The sequence below is a fragment of the Telmatherina bonti genome, assembly GCF_933228915.1.
Source record: "Telmatherina bonti genome assembly, chromosome: 22".
Lineage (NCBI taxonomy): Eukaryota > Metazoa > Chordata > Actinopteri > Atheriniformes > Telmatherinidae > Telmatherina > Telmatherina bonti.
The window spans coordinates 10,907,947-10,930,615 of NC_136631.1; the positions used below are offsets into that span (position 1 = coordinate 10,907,947).

Genomic DNA, 22,669 nt, shown 5'->3' on the forward strand with positions numbered 1-22,669 from the left:
ACTAATAGGACTTTCTCCCACCTGTTGTTGAAATTTCTGTGTATTTTTCTACTTTCTTGGCTGTTTTTCACACGGTCAGCATCTTGTTTGGCCTTTTCCTCTTGTGGGGGTGTCCTGTCCTCATCCTATTCTCAGCTCCTTGGTTGAACCCTTGCAGGCTGTAGCGTTCTGTCACTGGAGAGATAAAAACTAAACGATCAACACGATCCAGTTAACAGAACACTACCTCCTCTAAAGTTTTCATTTCACGGCTGGATTTCCTACGTGAGACGTTGTTTACGTCTGAGATTTGCTGGATTGATGCCTTCTCTCTACATCAATATTAAGTTTGATCCCAAAAACTTCCTCCTTTTGTGAGTTTGGCTCTGTCTATTTTCTGAAGTTTCCTGAGGAGTCAGAGGTGGACCTGTTGTCAGTCACCATTGATGAACCCTTCCATCCTCATCATCATCTTCACCTCCATTCTCCATCTGCTGTTGAGGGCCAGCAGTCAGCTGTCAGTGCACCTGCAACCCCAGCTGTCTTCTCACCTACAATTCCCTTCCAGCACGATGACATGCGGCGCGACGACCTGTCCTCCTCCTCCTCCGAAGACTCAGAGAAAGAAGACGAGTTTGAGCGCGAGAGGCTGCCGAGCTACCGCAGGCCTTTGTGAGTCATGTTTTCGTCTCCTCGAGCATTCTTGTGATGAATCTTAGATCAAAAGAAGCACAGTTAAACTCAAACCGAAGCATGTGAAAAGCTGCACATTTAATTTTTTTCTGCTACATGCAGAGCTCTTACTAAACTTTCCTTTTCTTTGTTCTTCTCAGCCAAGCGTCTCACAGGAAGCCCTCGGGCTTTTCCGCTGTTAGTCAGCTGTTCGGCGAGCGCTGGCCGAGCACGCCAGCCAGCCGCAGCTTCAGTGGCCCAACAACCGAAAGAAACATTGACTTTGAGCTTGATGTCCGGGTGGAGATTGATAGCGGGAAGTGTGTCCTTCACCCAACTACTCAGCAGCCCGAGCACGAGGATGTAGCTCTCAGGAGGTGCAATTAAAGGCTAATTTCAAACCATCTCATTTAACTTTTCTCCCCTTTTTTGCCTTATTTTTCATGCAGATTATCTTTATCTAGCTAAACACACGTGACAGTTTGTCCTGAATAAAGATTTTTTTTAAAAAAAAGCTAAGTGAAAGGAATAAATCAAACCTTTTGTATGTTAAGGTTCCTTTCTGTTTGCGCTAACAGGAGCTGTGAGCGCAGCCTCAGGAGTCTGGACCAGGAGTCTCCTCCCAAGAAGAAGAAGCTGCAGCCCACCTACACCTCCACTACTCATCTCCTGGCTGGAAAGAAATGTCCCTCCTCTTTGCAGACCAAATCCAACGACATGGAAACGACGGTTTTCTACATTCCAGGAGTAGATGTTAAGGTTCGCATCTCCCTCGGCATCCAGACTTCACACATGTTTCTTTGATTTGCCTTTAAATTCTGAATATTTGATCTGATCCTGCAGTTGCACTATAACTCCAAAACCCTGAAGACGGAGTCTCCCAATGCCTCACGTGGATCCTCTCTCCCTCGCACTCTCTCCAAAGAGTCAAAGCTGTATGGTATGAAAGATAGCAGCCCTACAAACCCTCCCAATGCTGGCCAAAGCAAGACTAACTCGCTCCTGCCTCCCCCGCCCCCACCTATTCCATCAGGTACTGAGCATTCCCTTGTTTTTAAATGCATGCTCTACCGTAATCACCGACACCAGAGTCCCACGCCTCGTCAGCGCGACGATCCACACGCGGACTCTGCAAATCAAAATGCATGCAATTTAATCTCTCATCCAAAAGCATGACTATAGAAGGCACCTTTGCTCAAACAGGAGCATGCATATTCCTGCACAGCACAAAGGGAAAAGGCACCAAAACAAAGACTAATTCTGGCGTTCAAATACGGAACGTTTTTGAGGAATGTTCCAGCCGCTTACAGAGATGAGAGTAACTTTCCTGTCTTTGCAGCCAAAGGTAAAAGCAGCGGCGGTGTGAAGACGGCGAAGCTGTACGCCTGGGTGGCCCTCCAGACTCTGCCAGAGGAAATGGTCATTAGTCCCTGCCTGCTGGACTTCCTGGAAAAGGCTCTGGAGACCATTCCCATCACTTCTGTGGATAGAAACTATGCCGGTTCGTTGTCATTTGTTCTGCTCACACTGTGAGCTTCCTCTCGAGTTGCATTTGTCCGAAACCTTTATTCACCTGTGTGCATGTGATTAGCCGTGGCATCCCAGGAGGAAGACATGGGTCAGTTTGATACAGTTGAACCGCTGGAGGAATCGGCCACCTCCCTGGTTTCCTCGTCCACATCGGCATACTCCTCCTTCCCTGTGGATGTGGTGGTCTACGTCAGAGTCCAGGTACACAACCCACCTCATGGAGCACTTTTTATAATGCTTTTATCCTCAATTCAGGCAAGTCAAATGACATAAATCTACATTTTCCCTCTTTGTAAACCTTTACAAGCTGTTTGTCCTTGATGGGAGATGTGTCACCTTTCCCCAAAGATAAAATCAATTCATCAGAAGAATTCTCGGTCTTTATTAAAGGCTTGTCTCTACTTCTAAAGGCCGCTGCTTTACTCAAGGTTTCACATGCAAGTCCACTTAAAATCTGTTTTCTTATGCAAGCAGAAATCTTCCTGTGATCTCTAAAAGATGTTCAGAACTCTTTTTTTTTTTTTTTCTTTACCCTCTCTGGAATTAGCCTTCAGTGCATTTGATCATTTTGATTGGATTCAGAAAGATCACAGAATATAAGCTGGATGAACAAAAGAGCAAACTAGTTCAAAAGTCCAACCAATCAGCTCATGTTGGACATATTTAAGTGAAAATTTCAGATATATTCAGACAACATTTGCACTAAAATAACATCAAACGTTTCATTTTTCAAATGACTGATTCAACACATGGATGACCAGCTGCCTAATACGCATTATTAAGTTGCATAAACTTGTACAGGAAAGCTGTTAAAATTAGCTTTTTGCACTCAAGTCACCTTCCATAGAAAAGAAATGGATTTCCAAGCATTGAACACAAGAGGGCATAATTCATGTACTGGTTGGAATTACAGAGCCATGCAACAACAGGCATTTCAGTTGTAACATTACTCTTATTAGACACATCCAGATGGTTCAGAGTGATGTAAACAACACCCCTGTTAGTTCATGACATGTCATTCTGACTAATTCTTAATTCATAAGTATAGATTTTCCTGGCACGGTTAAGAAATGAGCATAATTTACATTTCTCATACTTATTATGCATTAATTAATTTCCCAGCACCGTAAAGAATTCGCTAAATCGCTTCCTGTCAAACAGTCCTCAGAAATTGTGCTGTTAAAATGCTGTAATATTCACTGGTTCTTCCAGTCTCTGTTTATTATATGGTTTTACACACACAATTCTGATACACGTATTTTCTAACATTTTTACATATTAAACAGATTTCTTTAATTTATAGTGAACTTTCAGATTCTTGCTATCATATATATGATAAACTAATTATAAGTATAAACTACATTTAGTTAAATGATAACTGGATTTTTACAGCTTTTGTTTTATTCTAGTCAAATTAATTAAATATCTTCTGATATGTAAAAACACCTGTTTAGATGTAAAAGTGAAAATTTCCCTCCAAAATAAGAGCTTGACTTTGTGTCATCATTGCTTGTGTGTTCAGCCTTCTCAGATCCGCTTCAGCTGCCTGCCCATGTCTCGGGTGGAGTGTATGCTCAAGCTGCCCTCCCTAGATCTGGTCTTCTCCTCCAATCGTGGAGAACTGGAGACCCCAACAGGAGCCCACTCCACAGAAGGAGCACACCAACCCTCTTCCACCCCACCTGGGCAACATATCCCTAAAATACCCCCCAGCAAAGGTCTGCAGAGCACAAAACACTTTGTTTTAGATGATGCTGCATGTGATGACGATGTGTTTACTGTCAGTCATGTAAAGTCTGGTTTTATTGATCGAGATGTTATTTACTGACAGAGCTGCAACCTGCAGGATTTCATGTTGCTCGTTGCTTCTTTTACATTTATTTTATTTTGTCAAATGATTCAAAGTTTGCTATTTTTGTTGTTTTTGTATTGTCAAAAAGTGTTGCTGTTGTTTTTTTGTTTTTTTTTTACACACTTGTCTTATTTTACCAGATGATTAATGTGCGCAGCTAATTGTTGTCTGTCTTCACAGTTACTTACATTCTCCTCTGTCTCCCTCCAGCATCTCCGCTGCTTGGGAGCCCTCTTGGCAGAAGCCGCCACAGCAGCAGCCAATCCGACCTCACCGGCCCCCCAAGTAACTCCTCAGGCCTCAGCTTCACTGCCTGCATGTCAGACTTCTCCCTCTACGTCTTCCATCCTTACGGCGCCGGAAAGCAAAAATCAGCTGTTACAGGCTTGCCTCCAGGCCCGTGTCCGTTAGGTATGATCCAGAACTTCACAAATATACTTAGTTTATGCAGTAATCAGACTAAGATTTAGGAATCACCATCATTTTATTTTTTTTTTTAAATTCTTTGATTTATTTATTTTTTTTATATATAATTAAAAAAAGAAAAATTACCATCATTCTTTTTTTTTTAAATGCTTTAATTTTTTTTATCAATTATTTTTTTATTTAATTAGAAAAAGGGGAATCACCATCATTATTTATTTATTTATTTATTTTTTAAATTTAATTTAAAAAAAAAAAAAAAAAAAAAAGAAAAAAAAAAAAGGGAGAATCACCATAATTTCCTTCTGTTTGACCAACAGGTACAGTAGACGAGGAGCCGTCTTCAGTGACGGGAAGGAAAGACTCCCTGAGTATCAACCTGGAGTTTGTGAAGGTCAGCTTATCCAGGATGAGGCGCACTGGAGGTCCCACCTTCATTGAAAGCTTCATTCCTAAAGGAGGGAAAATGGACACCACCCTCATCAACATCTCAGGTGCTTTTTTCTATTTTCTAAAATTAAAACAGGAAAATTGGCTGCACTGTGGGGTAGTGGTTAGCACTGTGGCCTCACAGCAAGAAGGTCACTGGTTCGATCCTTGGCATGTTCTCCCCGGGTTCTCCGACTTCCTCCCACCGTCTAAAGACATGTTAGGTTAATTGGTTACTCGAAATGCCCCTAGGAGTGAGTGTGAGTGGTTGTTCTCTGTGGTTCTTCGTCTCCTGCGATGGACTGGCGAGTTGTCCTACCTTTCGCCCAAAGACTGCTGGGCTCCAGCTTCCCCGTGACCCTGAGTCAGGGCTGGGCGATATATCGAGTATACTCGATATATCGTTGCTAGTCCCCTGTGCGATATAGAAAATGCCTTTATTCGTCATAATCGAGTATCCTGTTGTCACGCAGTTGTTTTTAGCTGTGAGTGGGGTTTCCTCCCTCCTCGACTCTGCACCGCTTTGCACAGAGAGTTAAAGCAAGCGCACCTAGTTACGTACATAACGTGAGCTACGTGCTACGTCATGAGAGGCAGCGTGTAGACACTTTCTTGCTAAATCTGGCGACTTTTTTTGTGAAAAGCTGCAAGCGACAAATCTAGCGACTTTTACAGGAGTTATTGGAGACTTTCCTGGTGTTTTGGCGACTGACTTTAAAGCACATATTGTAAAGTTATTGTCAGAACGAGAGTCTCTCCCCGTCCTAAAGCACTCAGTCGCTCCGGCTGCAGCTGCAGCCAGTCAGAGGAGCAGAGAGGACACCTGCACGACTCCACCTACAGTCACAATGAACAGCCAAATCCGCCACTGATCCCGCTCTGGATTACAGAGTGGGACGTAAATTACAAAGTTTTTCACGTCACGCAAAAATAATTAATTCTATTTGATTACATTCACAGCCTCTGTCACTTACTCACCTCATCCACTGTGTGTGTGATACAAGCATATTTATCTAGCTCGTCATGTCTCTAGAAAGTAGAGGAAGGAGTGGGAATCGAACCCTGAATTAAAAGCTGGCTGAAGCCGTTTATTAGAGACGATACGAGGACATTCTGCCTGGATTATAAGACTGATTTCTATGCTAAACTCTGCGATTTAAAAAAAAATACACGACAACTCAAAAACGTATCCATAAAGCAAAGCCTTATAATAGTTCATCATTTGAAAAGTCCCCCCCCAGAGCACCTTTTTTCATACATTGCATTTATTACATCATGAAAAGGCACTTTATTTTGTTTTAAAATTACATGTTTCTGCCACTGCTTTAACTGTTCAATAAATACGGTTTTGATCAGTTTGCTTCGTTACAATTTCATCCTTTTGGCATGAATGTTTAAAATCAGCATATCTAAATGCAGTATGAGCAATTATGTTTTAATGTAGACACAAAATCATCTTACTGATGTGATTGTAAGAACCAAAGCATTCATTCAAGGCTGAGATAAATATCGAGATATATATCGTATATCGTGACATGCCATAAAAATATCGGGATATTACTAAAAGGTCATATCGCCCAGCCCTACCCTGAATTGGATTAAGCCATTTAGAAAATGAATGAAGTGAATCAGAAGTGAAAAGATTATTTTGTTCTTTCGTCATCAGAGGTGTGAAGCACAGCTTGGCTATGAAATGTATGAACATTGACTCAATTTCTCACATTATTTTTCATCATAAAGTCATAAAGAGATACAGGCATAAATTTTAGTTTCACTTTCAAGGTTTTCACATCCACATTGGGAGGAATGCTTAAAAAATTACCCACCATTTATTTTAAAAACTATTTTAATTTCCCAAAGTGTGTCATTGACTGAAAGTATTTCAGTCTTTAAAAGTTCAGGGCTGAAGTGTGGGATTGCATTCGGAAGCTGTTGCCGCACCGCCCACATCACAGAAACTCGTAGTAACAATTACAACAGTTTGGTACATGAAAACATGAAACTGGTGATTAGAAACTGGTGAAAGAACGCCCTTTTAAAACATGCCGTCATGTAAAGATCCGTCACCGGGAAGCAGACGGAATGATGATTATCCATGTCAGGTTTGGAATGAGTGATGATCTGAAGCATGAACCGCTGTTTTTTCCTCTAGACATGATTTAATGATGATCTGTTTGTGCTGCAGAACATTTCCAAGGAGGATTTCTCATCTAAATATAATTCTTTTTTTTTTTTCTCCACAGCTGTGTGCGACATTGGATCGGCTTCTTTCAAGTACGACATGAGACGGCTGAGCGAGATCCTGGCTTTCCCGAGGGCCTGGTACCGTCGCAGTATCGCCAGGCGCCTCTTCCTGGGGGATCAGACAATCAACCTTCCAGGTGATACCTCACAAGCTCGTTGTGTGTTTTTTATCACTGAGTTTGTGTCCCAACCAAAAGCACGAGAAGAAGAGGATAAGATGAGAGTTTAGAGAATAATTCAGAAAAAGAAAATCGGCTGTGACTTTGGCCATCATGTGGTTCTTAACCCTCCTTTCTATTGCTTTGTGCTGACATTTACAAGTCTGTCCCTAACCTACAACTCCAAACCTTCAACCTTTAACTCTCTCTGCAGCATCTGGCCCCGCCACCCCCGACTCAGCTGAAAACATCACCCAGCATCTCTCCCCCGAGTCCAGCCGCAAAGCTTACTGGAGGACCTGGGATGGTACGAGCGGGACTCAGCACATGCCCCAGTCCCCCAGCGTCTTTTCAGAGCACTCTGCCGGGAGCAACATGTCTCCAGGCGGCCTGGGTCACCTCAAGTCCCCCGCCCCCGGCCGTACCCGCAGCGTGTCAGACTCCTCTGCTCCCAGGAGAGGTTAGCGCAACGTTCCTCACGTTTGTCAGAGTCAGACTTGAAAGAGCGCAGCGGTAACATTTCTCCTTTATCTGAACTCGTTTGTCATCCAGATTCCGTGACAAAAACATCAACGCCGTCGTTCGGGAAGAACGGGAAGTCCGCCGGTCAGCAGGGGTCTCCCTGGGAGACGTTGGTGGTGTTCGCCATCAACCTGAAACAGCTCACCGTCCAAATGAACATGAGCAACGTCATGGGAAACAACACGTAAGGAGTCCACAGTTGTTTCTGCCTACGGCAGTTTAAATAAACAAGCCAGTCTGATTTATTCTCACCAACTTGCGACGTTTTTTATCGGCTCTTTTGACAGCTGAAATAGAAAAACTGAAAATTTAGGAAAACAAACTGGTTAAAAATGCAAAAGCAAGTCATTAAAGTAAAACTACGAAAAAGAAACACTAATTATGTGGGTGAAAGATGTTTTCAATCTTTGTTTCACACGAACCTTTGCTGATCTCCACACACCAAAGTGTCGTCTAGAAATCAAATCAAATCCAACTTTATTTGTTTTGCACTTTTCATACAAAAGCATATCAAAGTGCTTCACAACATAAAAATAAAGAACAGTTTCACACTTAAAAAACACACACACACACGTTACCCAAGCAAGCACACAACCCATCCCTTCTTCTGAACATTTATGCCAAAATAACAACTAATAACTTCAGTATTCTGGCTCCATATCTGGCTTGATATAGATGAACAAAGACATATGAGAACTTACATTTTATGTTTTTTCCACCTCTAAAAAAAAAACAACTTTCTGAGTTCATGATGAGCCACATTTTCACAACCTCACCGCTGCGATCTGAATCAAGACTAAATAAATATTTCCTTTTCTTAATTTGATTTTATTTCTGCCTCACTTCATCCCTAATGAAGACAAATACTTTGTATCCCATCTGCAAGACACATTTTGTCATTATTTATATATACATACATATATATAAAAACTCACTAATTACAGGCATCAGCTTTATTTCTAGTTTGAGCCCCTCTGATGGAGATGAACCCCAACAGTCCAGAGAAATGGCCATAAATTAGAAGAGATTAAAATGCAGATGCATGAGTCCAGAAGGGGTTTGGGTTACATGAGGGCTGAAGGGAAAGATGGGGGAAAAAAAAGAAAAAGAAAAAAAAAAAAAAGAAAACGGTGATGGAGAGGAAGATTAAACCTGATTTTGTTTTATTTATTTATAGAATGGCATCGTTATTATTTTTACTTTGTTAGGAGTAATCTGCTTCCACACTGCCTTCTCAGGGATTCTTCTACAGCAGGGGTGTCCAGCTTCTGTCCTCAAACGTCCAAATCCTGCAGGTTTTCCTTCCAAAAACCCGACTCAAATAAATCCGGCATTGTGCAGAACTTTATTAGCTGTTGGGTCGTTTAACGGGAACCAGGTGTGTTCGAACCAGAAAGCATAAAAAACCTGCAAGACGGCGGCCTTTGAGGACTGACCTCGGACAGCCCTGCTCTGCAGCAACATGCAGACATTACGTCTCTGCAGCCGAGGCAGATCCTGCTGAATCAGTGGCAAGGTCTGCACCCTGTACAGTTTCATGGGCTTCCTGAAATGTTTAAAACATCCTCTTTCAACATCTTTTCTATTCCTCCCTGAGTCGGAGTACACTGGTCCTCTCGAGTTCCTAAATGTTTTTCTGTCCCATTTCTGCAACGGTGTGACGAACAGAAACAGCTGTGACTCCAAACTGCACCTCTATTTTATACAAGCGAAAAGGAAAACATACCTGCTGTTCAACACTTCCTTCTCAGTTACTTGTGTTGACTCCTGGGCGACTTGTTGAAGTGAGTCATTCTGCTGCGTTTGTCCCTGCAGCTGGACGACCAGCGGGCTGAAGAGTCAGGGCCGACTGTCTGTCGGCAGCAACCGCGACCGAGAGATCAGCATGTCTGTCGGCCTTGGCCGCTCCAAGCTCGACTCCAAGGGAGGAGTGGTGGGTGGCAACATAGACGTGAACACCCTGGAGATGGTCTGTAAGTAAACAAAGCACCGACTTCCCTGACATCTGCTGTGTTTTCATTCCTTTTTCTCCTCTCTTTCTCTCTGCTGCTCGTTAACAGCTTTTTTTTCCTCAACCGAGTCGATTGTAGACGCGGAGCTGACCCAGAGTTCGTTCCTCAGCAAACACAATGAGCTTTGCAGTAATAAAAACACTTCTTCAATGCATTATTTACACTTATTTACCATTTAAAAGCTGTAAAGCTTTTACCTGAATACAACTGCAGGTGCAGAACATCTGTCTTCTGCAGGATTTCTGCACCATGTTTGCTGCTTTCTGCCTTTTGTTGTGGACTGAACTCTGTTTACCGTCTTTTGTTCGACTCCTTGCTGATGAAGCGTCCTACAGCTCTTTATGTTTTGCTAGAAAATCGCTCAACTCTCTGGTAAATGATTTTGAACAAGACTTCTGAAAGTTTTTCTTTCAACATTGGCTGCATTTTTCCTTCCATCCACTCCAGCATGGCTTTTTTTTAAACTGAATCATTTCTTCACTTTTTATTTCTTTTTTTTTGGTCATTTTGTTTGCAGCAGACATTGTGTGTAATTTGTTTTTGGTTTAATCTGCTAATAGTGCCAAAGATAACGCAATTTGACGGGCAAAAAAATAATTATTTTGCGTCAAGGTCATTTCCCAAAGAGCTTTTATCCAAAAACTAGACGGATCTCATCATGTTGTCTCTGAAAATAACATGGAAAGTGGACGAGTGGAAAACAAAAGAAGTGTTGTGCCTAAAAACCAAGATGAACAGGATCAGAATATCCTTAAGAAAGAAGAACACCAGGACCTGATAGAGGCATCTGGAGCTGCAGTTTATCCATCTAATGTTCACTGAGGGGAAACTGGGAGGGTTGTTTTGCTAAATGATACAAGAACTAGACTGAAAATCAGTGACAACAGGTCAGATGGAGGGATGAGTCCTCTCCAGAGCCTTGACCTCAGCATTATTAAAGCAGTGTGGGATCATCATGACAGAGAATGGAACAAAAGGCAGGCAATATCCACTGAAGACCTGTGAATGCCCTTCTCTAATAGCTCTCTGCGCTTCTTGGAAAAGTTGAAAGGACAAGAAATCTCGTTTAAAGAGTCCAGGCTGCATGGAAGAACATTTCTCAGAATAAATCTGGACTTTTAAGCAACGTAGAATTACACAAACTCAGTTTTTCCCTTCTGCTCTGTTTTGCTTTACTGTTTGAATAAATTACTGCCCTTATTTCCTGTTATTATATGTAGCACACAGCGCTATAAACACACCTCATAATGTGCTACAGATACAGAAAAAAAGTCAAACATTTCATCCTCACTGCTTTTGTATGATTTAAGATCAGTTTAAATGTCGTAAATATATTTATTTAATCGATAAACTAACCTCTCAATTATTTTGTAGCGCACATCTCCGAACACCCAAACCAGCAGCCCAGTCACAAGATCCAGATCACAATGGGCTCCACAGAGGCGCGAGTGGACTACATGGGCTCCAGTATCCTGATGGGCGTGTTTAGTAACGCCGACCTGCAGCTGCAGGACGAATGGAAGGTCAACCTGTGTACCGTTGACACCAGCATATCAGAGAAAAGGTGTGTTGTGCTGTTGTGTGTATCATGTCATGGCTTCATCTAAAGCTTTTGCACGAGTCATCATTAGTGATCATTTTGCATCAGTAACGCCTCATGTTTCCCCGCTATGACAAACTGCGTTTGGTTTTATGGTAGGGGGAAAAAAATGGAATCGAAAATTCAAATTGATGGAGGCAAATTATTTGCCTTAAAATGCAGAAATTTGCGATAGGTTGAGAATTTTTTCTCCACACATTGAGCACGTGCACAAACACGTCGGCACATTTTAAAATATGATACTTTTAAAACATTTTAAAAGTATCACATTTTAAAACATTTTCCTCATGCATTAGGTAGTACACATGCAACAGCTTCACAAATATAAACTTATAGATTTACTTTGGTTGAGTTTCTAGTATTATAAAAATAAAATAAAATAATCGTTAGAGTACTCGATTACTTGAAGAAATAATAGTACCTGATTCCAAAAGTACTCGATAGTTGCAGCTCTAAATTTTAGTCATTTTTACTGTTTTATTGATCTTTTTACTTGTCTTCTTGGGCATTATAGCAGCAGAATGATGGTCTGACTACTGCGTTGTTTTTTCCTCATTGAAATCAAGAAAAATGACTCGCAAAAAAAAAAAAAAGTTTTGTACATTTTTTTTTTTGTTTTTAATCAAAACAAAAATCAAGCAATATTGAAGAATCGTGAGAATCGCAATTTAAAATCGAGTCGGCACCCAAAAAATTGGAATCAATTCAGGACAAAAGCATATCGTCACAGCCCTGTTTTATGGAGCATCTGGTTTAGTGGTGAAAAATGGCTCATTTTGACAGAAGCCACACATTAAGTTTAAAGTTTGCTTTCATCTCCAAGCTGCTCTCACGCCTTTCATCCCTGCAACCTTTTTTCAATTGTTTCTTTCCCCCGTTTCCCACCTTGCTCTCTCCTAACACCATCTCCCTCCCCCATCCTCTCTCCCACCAGTGAGATCTTTGTCCACGGGGACTTGCAGTGGGACATCTTCCAAGTGATCATTTCACGCTCCACCACTCCAGACCTCATCAAGATCGGCATGAAGCTACAGGAGTTTTTCACTCAACAGTTCGACACCAGCAAACGCGCCCTCTCCACATGGGGTCCCGGTCCTTACCTGCCCCCCAAAACCCCCATCATCAACTCCGAGAAGGGAGCTACAGAACTTTGTAAGCACGCCTTTGTTCTGTGCTTCAGGGTGACACATATTTAAAGCAGACGGCGGTATAATGAGACAGGCACAGCAAGTGTCTTCGGCAATCATTGTAGTTCCAGGAAGTGAAACGATTTGTAATTCAAATAAGCTTCATTTGTATATCGGTGTTATGTGTTTGTATAAACGGTCGACATGCTTGTTATATGCAGCTGAATGCAATCAGACATGCTTATCAGGTAATCAGATGTGAAGTCCTCAGCAGAGTAGATTTAAAATAGTAAAGTTTGCACAAGATTAAACAACGTGATGCACAGATTCTCATCCTGTTAATTCATTTTGCTGCCGTCTTAACCTGTTTCCAAATCATCCCTGTCCTTTAGACATGGACGCGGCCCATCACCGCCATTGGCCCGGTGTGCTGAAAGTAATCGCCGGTTGCCACATCTCTCTCTTCCCCATGCCTCTGCCTGAGGACGCCGTGCAGCTGGGCGGCTCAATGAGCCTCCACGGCAATCACATGACCCTGGCTTGCTTCCACGGGCCCAACTTCCGCTCCAAGTCGTGGGCTTTGTTCCACCTGGAAGAGCCCAACATCGCCTTCTGGACGGAGGCGCAGAAGATCTGGGAGGATGGTGAGGCCGAAATGTTCACTTCAGGGCTCTGAAAGAGGGTTGGAAACATGAGCTGCTGTGTGTTGTAGAACGTGAAGACATGGCCAGTTTGCTACGTTTTTTAATAGCAAGACATATTTCTTCCACATTTAGGCTCCAAAGATGACTCCACCTACATCGTCCAGACGCTGGACTTCCACCTCGGCCACAACACCATGGTGACAAAACCCTGCGGCGCCCTCGAAAGCCCAATGGCCACCATAACTAAAATCACTCGCAGACGGCACGAAAACCCTCCACATGGAGTCGCTACAGTCAAAGAATGGTTCAACTACGTCACTGCCATGAGGAATGAAGGTAACTGCAGCACATCCATGTTGGAAATCAGGGATCCTCAATCCTGCAGGTTCCTGCTGGAACACAAGCAGCTCAGACTGAGTCAAGCTCTGCTCAGGTCTGCTAAATTCCCATTGATTTGAATCAGGTGTGTTGCAGCGTGACACTTTGACACACCGGCCCTTTAAGGACCAGGATTGAGGATCCCTGTTGTAAATGCTGCGTTTCAGCGCTGTGGGTAGCCGCACATGTAAGGCTCTGCAGCATCTTATTGTTTGCATCCAATTATAAAACTCAGACATTTACTCACATTTTCATTTAAAAAAAATAATGAGCCTTAAAAGGAGTAAAGTTTAAACAGTCTGAGGCTGAACCGGGGGCTTCATTAGTGACCGTCTAAAGATCATCTAAGCCTTTTCTGGCTTGTGAGTCATGCAGATGTGTACCAGTGTGAATCTTAAATCAAGAAACTGACCTGGAAAAGAGTTCAACCCTGCTGCGTCCATGTTAACAGGCTATTCTGTGCCCAAATGTTGAGGGATTTCACTCTTATAGTCTCATTACTGACAGTGTTTTAGATATAAAGAACGAAATGGTTGTTTTCAACTGTGTAAAGTTAAGATCTTAATTAAGATAAGTGGAAACATGAATGTTAGGAAGAGATTTTGTTGCTGGAGGTGATCAGTGTACATTGAATCATCACTGGGATGGAAAATTTCACAGTTCTCCTTTGTTTTTATTGCAGTTTATCATTTTTAAGTCTTTAAATGACCCAACCACACTTATTTTATCTGAGTTTATTCACTTCTCCGTGAACCAACTCAGATGTTTTGCTTCACCTCTACTTGAACCAACTTTGATGAAAAAAAAGTAGAGCTCAGGTCAGCTGATTACATGCTTCTCACAGTCCCAAAGCCAAACTACAAGTCAGGAGGTGATCGATCGTTCTCACAGCTCCCAGGCTGTGGAATAATCTGCCTTCACGTCAGACTGGCTCCTTCTTTAAATGTAATTAAATCTCGTTCATTTTATTTACATTTATGTATTTTTTTGTTTTAAGAGATTATGCTGCGATTTTCAATAAAGTATTTTATGTTTTTTCATGATAAAAATGTCATTTTAGGCATTATTTCCAAGACGGGCACCTCCAACTCTGGTCCTCTTTTCTTCAGGTTTTAGATGTTTCCCTGCTTCAACGCACTTGAATCACATTAAACAGCTTTTTGTCAAGTTCTGCACAATGTCCCATTAATTTGATTGTGGTGTGTTTAACATGAAACATCACACTTTATTGTCCTTACTGGAAAATTCAGCTTGGACTCAAATGCAGTTCAAGTTGCTGCACTGACAAAGTTGATACAAAATAATGTTGAAGTAGGGATACATCAAAAACCTGCAGGAAGAGTTTGGGCTCCTTAACTTTAAATGGTTAAGATGTCATTCCCATGATGGTCCGTTTTAGAGGAAAATGGCTGAGGCAGCAGTATATCCTGCAACATGGAGCTAAATTGTTGCTGTCCAGTTTGTACAGCTGTCAGTCAGACGTTCTGAGTCATTGCTTCCAGTTTCCAAACAAGATGGCAACAACAAACACTGAAGTCAAACCAAAAAGTCCTCCAACCAGTAAATGTTTTCATGCCATCTATTTATTACTGTGTTCCCAAAGCTGAGGAAAAGTTCCCATCAGTTTGTGTCCAGCAATGCAGTTTTTGGCTGTTCAGCCCAGATAAGTCTGAAAGAAATCTCTCTCTGCTGCTTTTGATTTAAAATCCACTTCTACTATTTGATGGATCAAATGCTTATTGTAGACAATTACAAGTTTTCTGCAGGGAAACATCAAATGGGTCAACTTAAAAGGAAAAAAGATCAGTGTACCTTTTATATTACTACACATATTCATACACATGTACAGAAACAACTTTCATTGAAGTGTTGCAGAGCTCATGAACTAGACTGATTCATTTGGACCCAGGCGTGCTCAAGGTGTCGTCAGAAAACGGACTCCTGGTTGTAAACTTCTCAGACAAAAGACATCCGTTTCTCTGGCTTCACTCAGCCTTGCAGCTGCCACCTGTTATCTCAGACATAAAAGAAGAGCAGATACCACTTATTTAACGCTGCAGCAAAGCGGAGAAGTGTGAACTTGACCTTAAACTAAAAAAAAAAAAGAGTTTTGACATGTTTTATCTTGTGTTTCAGAGCTTAACTTGCTGAGGAACGTGGAGGCCAACAACCAAGAGAGCGGAGCAGCAGCCAAAAGCTCCAGCCTGCTGAGCAGCTTCCGCAGCTCCTCCAGCTACAACCACGAAACCGAGACCATCTTTGCACTTCCCAGGATGCAGCTGGACTTTAAGTCCATTCACGTACAAGATCCAGATGAGCCATCGCTAACAGGTGGGACTGGTTTCTGCAGCACTTCAGTAGATATCATGTTAACCCTGCTGACCGAATGATTCTTCTGTGTGTCCACAAACTGCTGTACAACAATGTAGTTATTAAACGGCACATTATACGAGAGGAAATACTTACTTGTTGTTTCCTGCTGCGCTCAAGTGGTTCCACAATCACCTCCATTTCCTTTGTGCATTGCAGCGGCACAAATGGAGCTCTTTTAGCAAACATGCTTTGTTTTTCTGCACTTAGATGTAAGGGACTTAGAAAGACTGCTCTGATTCTACACATCAGAATGCTCTCAGGTCTGACTGAAATGTTGCACAGTATCAAGTGTTTTGTGGCTGCAAAAGGAGCTGATGCTCAATTGATTTCACTTCATGATGCAGATTGTTTTTACTATTTTTTGATGCACATGTTTAAAGTAAAAAAAACAAAACAACAAAGATTAAAGAAGCTCAGTGAAAACACTTTTCAGTGCTGACTATCCAGCATAAATCGATGCCTCAGTGATCAGTTGGTTCTGCCACTGTTCCTCAAGCATGGCCACAACACAAATGCATTTTCTGTAAAGTACTTGCTGAAAAGTTTAAGATAAAACAGGAAACTAACTGAATTGTTTGCAGCTCTTTTGTTATTTAAGATTTGGGTTAAAAAGACTAAAAAAAAGACTAATTCAACCTATAAAGGTCATGCAATGCTGAGAGAGAGACAGAGACAGAGACACAGAGAGAGAGAGAGAGAGAGCTATATCAGCTTTGTTCTTCCGACCAGGAGCATCTGTGTTATAGCCAGCAGCTGGATGTCACACTTGCTGTTTTGGTTGCAAATTATCAATATTTAATCAAAGAAACACAAGAAAACTTGAGAAAAATAAAGAGAAAAAGTGACAGAACAAGAAGACTAGACTAATGTTAGACTAACTTTTACTGCCTGTAGAGGGTTCAGAAAAGAGACAGGATGCAAAAATCCACAGAAATCCAGTCGCGTCACTTTAATTAATCATGACGAAGCAGAAATGTGAGAAATCTTCATCTCTTGTTCAAGTTATTCAGAACAAAACAAAATTCTGTGAAATGAGATGTGATAAAGGAACAAGAACTTAATTACCTGAGAAGTGAGAAGGATCCAACAAGTAAGCTGTGTTTTCATTTGTTACTGACATATCTGCTGTATGTAAATTCACTCCTGGCTGAAATAAACAGTAACTGTGTGCAAAAATATTCACTTTAGAAAGCATTTAAAAGATGGGCATGTGGATAGGAGGTGCAAGTGCAGAGTAAACATCAACCCCGTTCATACTACTAAGGATAAAGTGTTTCCACCAATTATTCCTTCAATATGTGAATAAAAACAGATGAGAGCAAATAACCGAGATCTCTGGTTGTATCCCAACGTCACTAAATGAAATCATTGTAGGTTTTTTTTATTTTAATCTTTGACACTGAATTGCTGCAAGTCTGTCTCTGGTTTCTGATCCAGACTCTCATTCCTGTTATATTCAGACTCAAACAGCAAACCCAAAGTGGAGTGCAGCGTGGTGACCGAGTTCACCGACCACATCTGCGTCACCATGGACGCCGAGCTGATCATGTTTCTTCACGACCTGGTGTCGGCCTACCTGAAAGAGAAAGAGAAAGGTGCGTCCTCATCGCCGTCACTCATTCCCTGAACCAGCAAACTATTTTTATCCTTTTCGACTGTCCACAAAGTCATGACTCATCCGCACAGAAGCAATACCCTCCAGAGCCCCCCAGCAGGTCGCTCAGCATCACGAGAAGAAAACGAGTCGGATAAGGAATCACACGACGATCTGCGTGTGAACCTGTGAAGCTGTTTGTATGCCGTCAGACACATTGTGGAGAGCGGCTTGAAAGGCGGGGAGCTGAGTGTTATTTCCACACGCAGCAGGGGGGTCAGGGAGGCCGGTGCAGGCAGCATTTTAATGGGTTTCACATTGTCACAAAGGAACAAATGAGCGGCCTTTCGGCTGGCAAGCTCACATTCTTCACAACAATTAAAACCCAGCCGAGACTCTTTTGTTGACTCTGCATCTGAGAGGAAAGAAAAGAGAGGCTGAGGCTTTTCATCCATGTTTGATTAATCCTAATTAATTGAGTTAAAGCAGTGGGTTTTTCAATGTGACAAGATCTATAGTATGAAGGTGGACCGACTGAGCTGAGTTTTTTTCTTTTAATGAGTTTGTTTTGTGCTCTGGATCTTGTTGTTGAAGAATGCGTCTGCCACGTTAAAAAGAAAAACACGGAGGCAGCGGAGCGTTTAAAGCAACAACCTGATTGCCTTCCTCTCCCCTCCAACTTCAGCTCTTTTCGCGCCGCGGATGTTTGCGGCTCGGCCAGGCCAGAAGAGCCCCACGGCCCTGCACGACGAAAGCTCCTCCGAGAAGGACAAGGACGACGGCATCAACTACACCACGGTGGACTGGAGGGAGTTCATGTGCAACACCTGGCACCTGGAGCCGACTCTCAGGTCAGCACCTCACATCTACACCATGTTGCTGTTTGTTTGCAGACACACCCATCCTCTATGGAACTAGATTTGTTCCATAAACTCCAAGCAAAACTTTTTAAAAATCAAGCAAAAAAAACAATTAAAACCAAAACATTCTAAAACTTAAGTAAAATGAAGGATCTCAAAATCAAAAAATATCAATCATCATGAAAACTAGTAGGCTTTAATTTGGTTAAATTGAGCAGTTTTCTTTGCAGTTTCTTCTTCCTCTTTCTCTCTTCTCGCTATGTTGGTTGCGCTTCACCGTCTTTGGTTTTGATTCATGATTGTTTGGTTTTATTTCTGACACAAACCTTTCAGAAGTAGTTTTAATATTCAACTCCTTAAAGGTGGAGTATGTAAGATTTTCAATATTTTTTAAAAAATTAACTAAAAAAATAACTACAATCATAATTAGATTTTTTTTTAAAAATCTTTTTTAAAAACATGTAGGTCCAGTCTGTCCATATTTGATGTGTTATTAAATTACAAGTTTAATCAATGACAAAGACCCTTGCTAAATGTTTGCCTACCAGTAAAAAAAAAAAAAAAAAAAAGTGCTTTTTGTCATTTGTCATTAATTAAACTTGTAATTTAATAACGCATCAAATATGGACAGACTGGAACCTACAAGTTCAAAAAACTTTCTAATTATGATTGTAGTTATTTTATTAATTAATTTATTTTGAAAATATTGAAAATCTTACATACTCCACCTTTAAACTTCCTAAGAAAGTGTTTTACATCTTATTGTGCTGCAGCTGTGTCACTTAAAAACTCACCAGCCAATCGGAATGCGCCCCTGAAAGAGCCCGCCCATGAAAGCTTTGAGTCAGAAATAAAACCAAACAATCGTGAATCAAAACCAAAGACGGTGAAGCGCGACCAAAATAGCGAGAAGAGAGAAAGAGGAAGAGGAAACTGCAAACAAAACTGCTCAATTTAACCAAATTAAAGCCTACTAGTTTTCATGATGATCGATCATTTTTGATTTTGAGATCCTTTATTTTACTTAAGTTTTAGAATGTTTTGGTTTTAATTGTTTTTTGCTTGATTTTTAAAAAGTTTTGCTTGGAGTTTATGGAACAAATCTAACTCCATAATCCTCTAGCATGACTAAATAAAGGTGAGTTTTCCAAAGGAATAAGTAAGTAGACGCCAAAAGAAAATGAAATTCCTGATGTTGCGTGTCACAAAAAGAAGCATGAAACGACTCTTTAAACCAGCAGTGCCCAGTTTAGCTCCTGGGCGCCCACAATCCCGCAGGTTTTCCATGTATCCCTGCTCCAACACACCTGACTCCAACTAATCAGACTTCATTGGCTGTTGGATCTATTTAATGGAAGGGGATACATCGAAAACCTGTCCTCGAGGACCAACTTCATACATTGGAGCTCACAGGACCTTCTAATGCCTCGTCTTCTACTTTCAGACTCATCTCCTGGACGGGGCGAAAGATAGACCCCGTCGGCGTGGACTACATCTTACAGAAACTTGGTTTCCACCACGCCAGGACTACCATTCCCAAGTGGCTGCAGAGGGGCGTGATGGACCCGCTGGACAAAGTCCTATCGATGCTGATCAAGAAGCTGGGCACCGCCCTGCAGGACGAGAAGGAGAGGAAAGGCCGAGACAAAGAGGAGCACTGAGGACGCCGTTCGCTCCACACTGGAATCAAAGCTGAGGAAACAAACACTGGAATACTGTATTAAAATAACCACTACTGTACATTAACTGACACTAAAACCCTGTGAGTTTCTGCGTAGCTGTTTACCGTCGGGCTGGTTTCCGCAGCTCAGACTGAAACGTTTTGCACCGATCTTCTTTTCTGTACATTTTTTGAACAAATTAGCTGATGTTAGTGTTTCTTGACTGCTTTAAGTCTGTTGTACCTGTTGTAAATGAGCTCACTGAAACTGCTTGAATTTTTCATTTAAAGCTTACCAGTAGTTCATGACAAATGACTTCTCAAACCATTGCCTTTTCTTTGTTTCCCATGGAACACATGGTAGGTATGCTTTATGTCATTTATAGCGTAGCGTTACGATATTTAAGACCAGTTCGGTGACGTGTTTTCTTGTTTTGTTTTTTTTTTTTGTTTTTTTTTTACGTGAACAATGAAATACTGGATTTCCGCACGTCATCTGCTCACTCTCAACAATGATTGTAATTATAATTTGAACAAAGATGATTATTTATGACTATGTGGAAGGCTGAGTCGACATGTCAGCTTGGTGTGTCAAGCTTTGTTTTTGTTTTTTTAATCCACACTGTAGAACCCGTGTACATAGTTAAATTTCTTAAATGTGTTGATTTCTTAACTTATTAAAACTGTTGCCATTCAGTTTTAAATGACAAAGTCTGCATATTTTTTCGGAATGGGCAAACTACGCAAATTTGTGATTTTGTAAACGGCTGCAGAGGAAAGTTCATCCCCCAAAAAAAGCTTGATTTGCTTCATAAAACTACTCGAAATGGAATAAACGGCAAATATTTTAATTGTCCAGCTCCTCTCTGTACAATGTAGCGTTTCGAAAATATGGATGTCTCAGCATGCAGGACATTTTAATAGCTTACAGCGCTGCAGAGTTTTTTCTTGGAGGGAGAAGTGGAAACTTGTGGCAATAAAAGTAAGTAAAAAAAAAAAAAAAAAGAGCAAATAAAATATATGTGTGTGTGTGTGTGTGTATGTATATGTATGTATGTATATATGTGTGTATGTATATATATATGTGTATGTATATGTATGTATATATATGTATATATGTATGTATATATATATATGTGTATGTATGTATGTATATGTATGTATGTATATATACATATATGTATGTATATGTATGTATATATATGTATATATATATGTATATATATTAATATGTATGTATATGTATATATGTATATGTATATATATGCTTGTCCACCAAAATGTGACAAACTAGACTGAAAAGCATTTAGTCTGTAATAACCTCGCAGGAAGGTGTCGGTGTTAAAAAAAAAAAAAAAATTAAAAAAATTAAAACTACACAAAGTCTACATAAAGTCTGTAAAAATTTTACCCATAACGCCTGACTCAAGATATGGACAGTAAATTTCTAATTGTTGATATTTTTAAGTATTTATTGTTCCTTTTTAACAAAATGTAGATAAATAAGTAAAAGTGAAGATTACTGTATGTGTCGTTTTATTTCCGTTTGTCATAAGTATTGTAGGGCAGGAAACTTCCACCAGCGGGCTGTACAAAAGAGTTTTTAGACATTTTTACCACAAAGTGATGCAGTAGGTCTCAAACAGGAGTATAATACATTAGGTGTTCCGGGTTTAATAGTTTTCCCAACTTAATTTTACTTTTACTGATATGAAAATACAAAATAACAGTGTAATAAAGTCAACTTTTCCAAGAAAAATCTTATTGATAAAGATATTGTTAGTTTGCACTGTAAACTGTGAAAATTTAGAAAACAAAATAAAATAATCTATAAAGGTTAAATAATAATCTCTCTAGAGCCTCCTCAAATAAATCTATCAGCAGATACAAAAAAGTAAGACAGCATGCAATATGAAAATCTCATTTAAAGTGGAACTATTTTGTGCATTTCAGGCTAATTTATTTTTATTTCTGAGACCAGAAGGGCTGGGATTGATCGAGTTATTGTCACAAATGGCTTCATTTACTTCAGACCGACCCTCTCCGTAGGCTGTCAGATCAGCCTGCGGGCAAAATGAGTGGATTGAGACTCTTCCGCATTAAGCTCCGCCTCCCTCCACTGCGCTACATCGGGAGCGTGCACCGCACCTGCTTTTGCCGTCATTGTAACGTCTCATAAACAGAAGGATTAGGCTCATATGAACTCAATAAAAAAACAAAATACAATGTCAACACATAGCATACAGCCCTACATGTTGGAACCTGAATCAGACCCTGAAAACGAAGTGGAAAACAGCAACCCACAGCAACGAATGCAGCAGGATGTCTCTCTTTGGTAAACTCACCAGCCATCGTTGGAAATAACTTTATCCCACGTTTTCCACCCGCCTGATGTATTTGTACATGCCCTTGTTAACCAGTAGAAGGTGACCAATCACCGAACCTTATCCCCCGGGACGTCACAAGGATTTCCAAGTAGAAAAAACTCTCTAAAACGACGCATTTTTCGTCGCCATGGAAACGGAGAGCGTGCTGGAACTCAAACTCAAACATGGGTTTAGGTGATAAAAAACAGTGCCGTTCACATGTCTGATGAGGATTCAACACTGTAA

General features: G+C 40.9%; 1 protein-coding gene across 1 annotated transcript in view; it reads left to right on the top strand.

Annotated features, from left to right (window-relative positions):
* The window catches only part of kiaa1109 (KIAA1109), a gene marked incomplete at its 5' end in the record, with an annotated part of 74,668 nt that extends 53,896 nt beyond the window's left edge, over positions 1-20,772 (top strand). Inside the window, 21 exons of the mRNA XM_079262349.1 lie at positions 383-651; positions 813-1,028; positions 1,230-1,410; positions 1,495-1,684; positions 1,991-2,152; positions 2,243-2,382; positions 3,704-3,899; positions 4,244-4,444; positions 4,777-4,950; positions 7,129-7,266; positions 7,502-7,747; positions 7,840-7,993; positions 9,625-9,782; positions 11,196-11,385; positions 12,356-12,573; positions 12,941-13,192; positions 13,325-13,528; positions 15,707-15,901; positions 17,404-17,538; positions 18,223-18,388; positions 19,842-20,772. Coding sequence (XP_079118475.1) covers positions 383-651; positions 813-1,028; positions 1,230-1,410; positions 1,495-1,684; positions 1,991-2,152; positions 2,243-2,382; positions 3,704-3,899; positions 4,244-4,444; positions 4,777-4,950; positions 7,129-7,266; positions 7,502-7,747; positions 7,840-7,993; positions 9,625-9,782; positions 11,196-11,385; positions 12,356-12,573; positions 12,941-13,192; positions 13,325-13,528; positions 15,707-15,901; positions 17,404-17,538; positions 18,223-18,388; positions 19,842-20,058 — 4,002 coding nt within the window. The 3' untranslated portion in view covers positions 20,059-20,772. The remainder of the gene's footprint in view (positions 1-382; positions 652-812; positions 1,029-1,229; positions 1,411-1,494; positions 1,685-1,990; positions 2,153-2,242; positions 2,383-3,703; positions 3,900-4,243; positions 4,445-4,776; positions 4,951-7,128; positions 7,267-7,501; positions 7,748-7,839; positions 7,994-9,624; positions 9,783-11,195; positions 11,386-12,355; positions 12,574-12,940; positions 13,193-13,324; positions 13,529-15,706; positions 15,902-17,403; positions 17,539-18,222; positions 18,389-19,841) is intronic.
* Between the last annotated feature and the right edge of the window lie 1,897 nt (positions 20,773-22,669).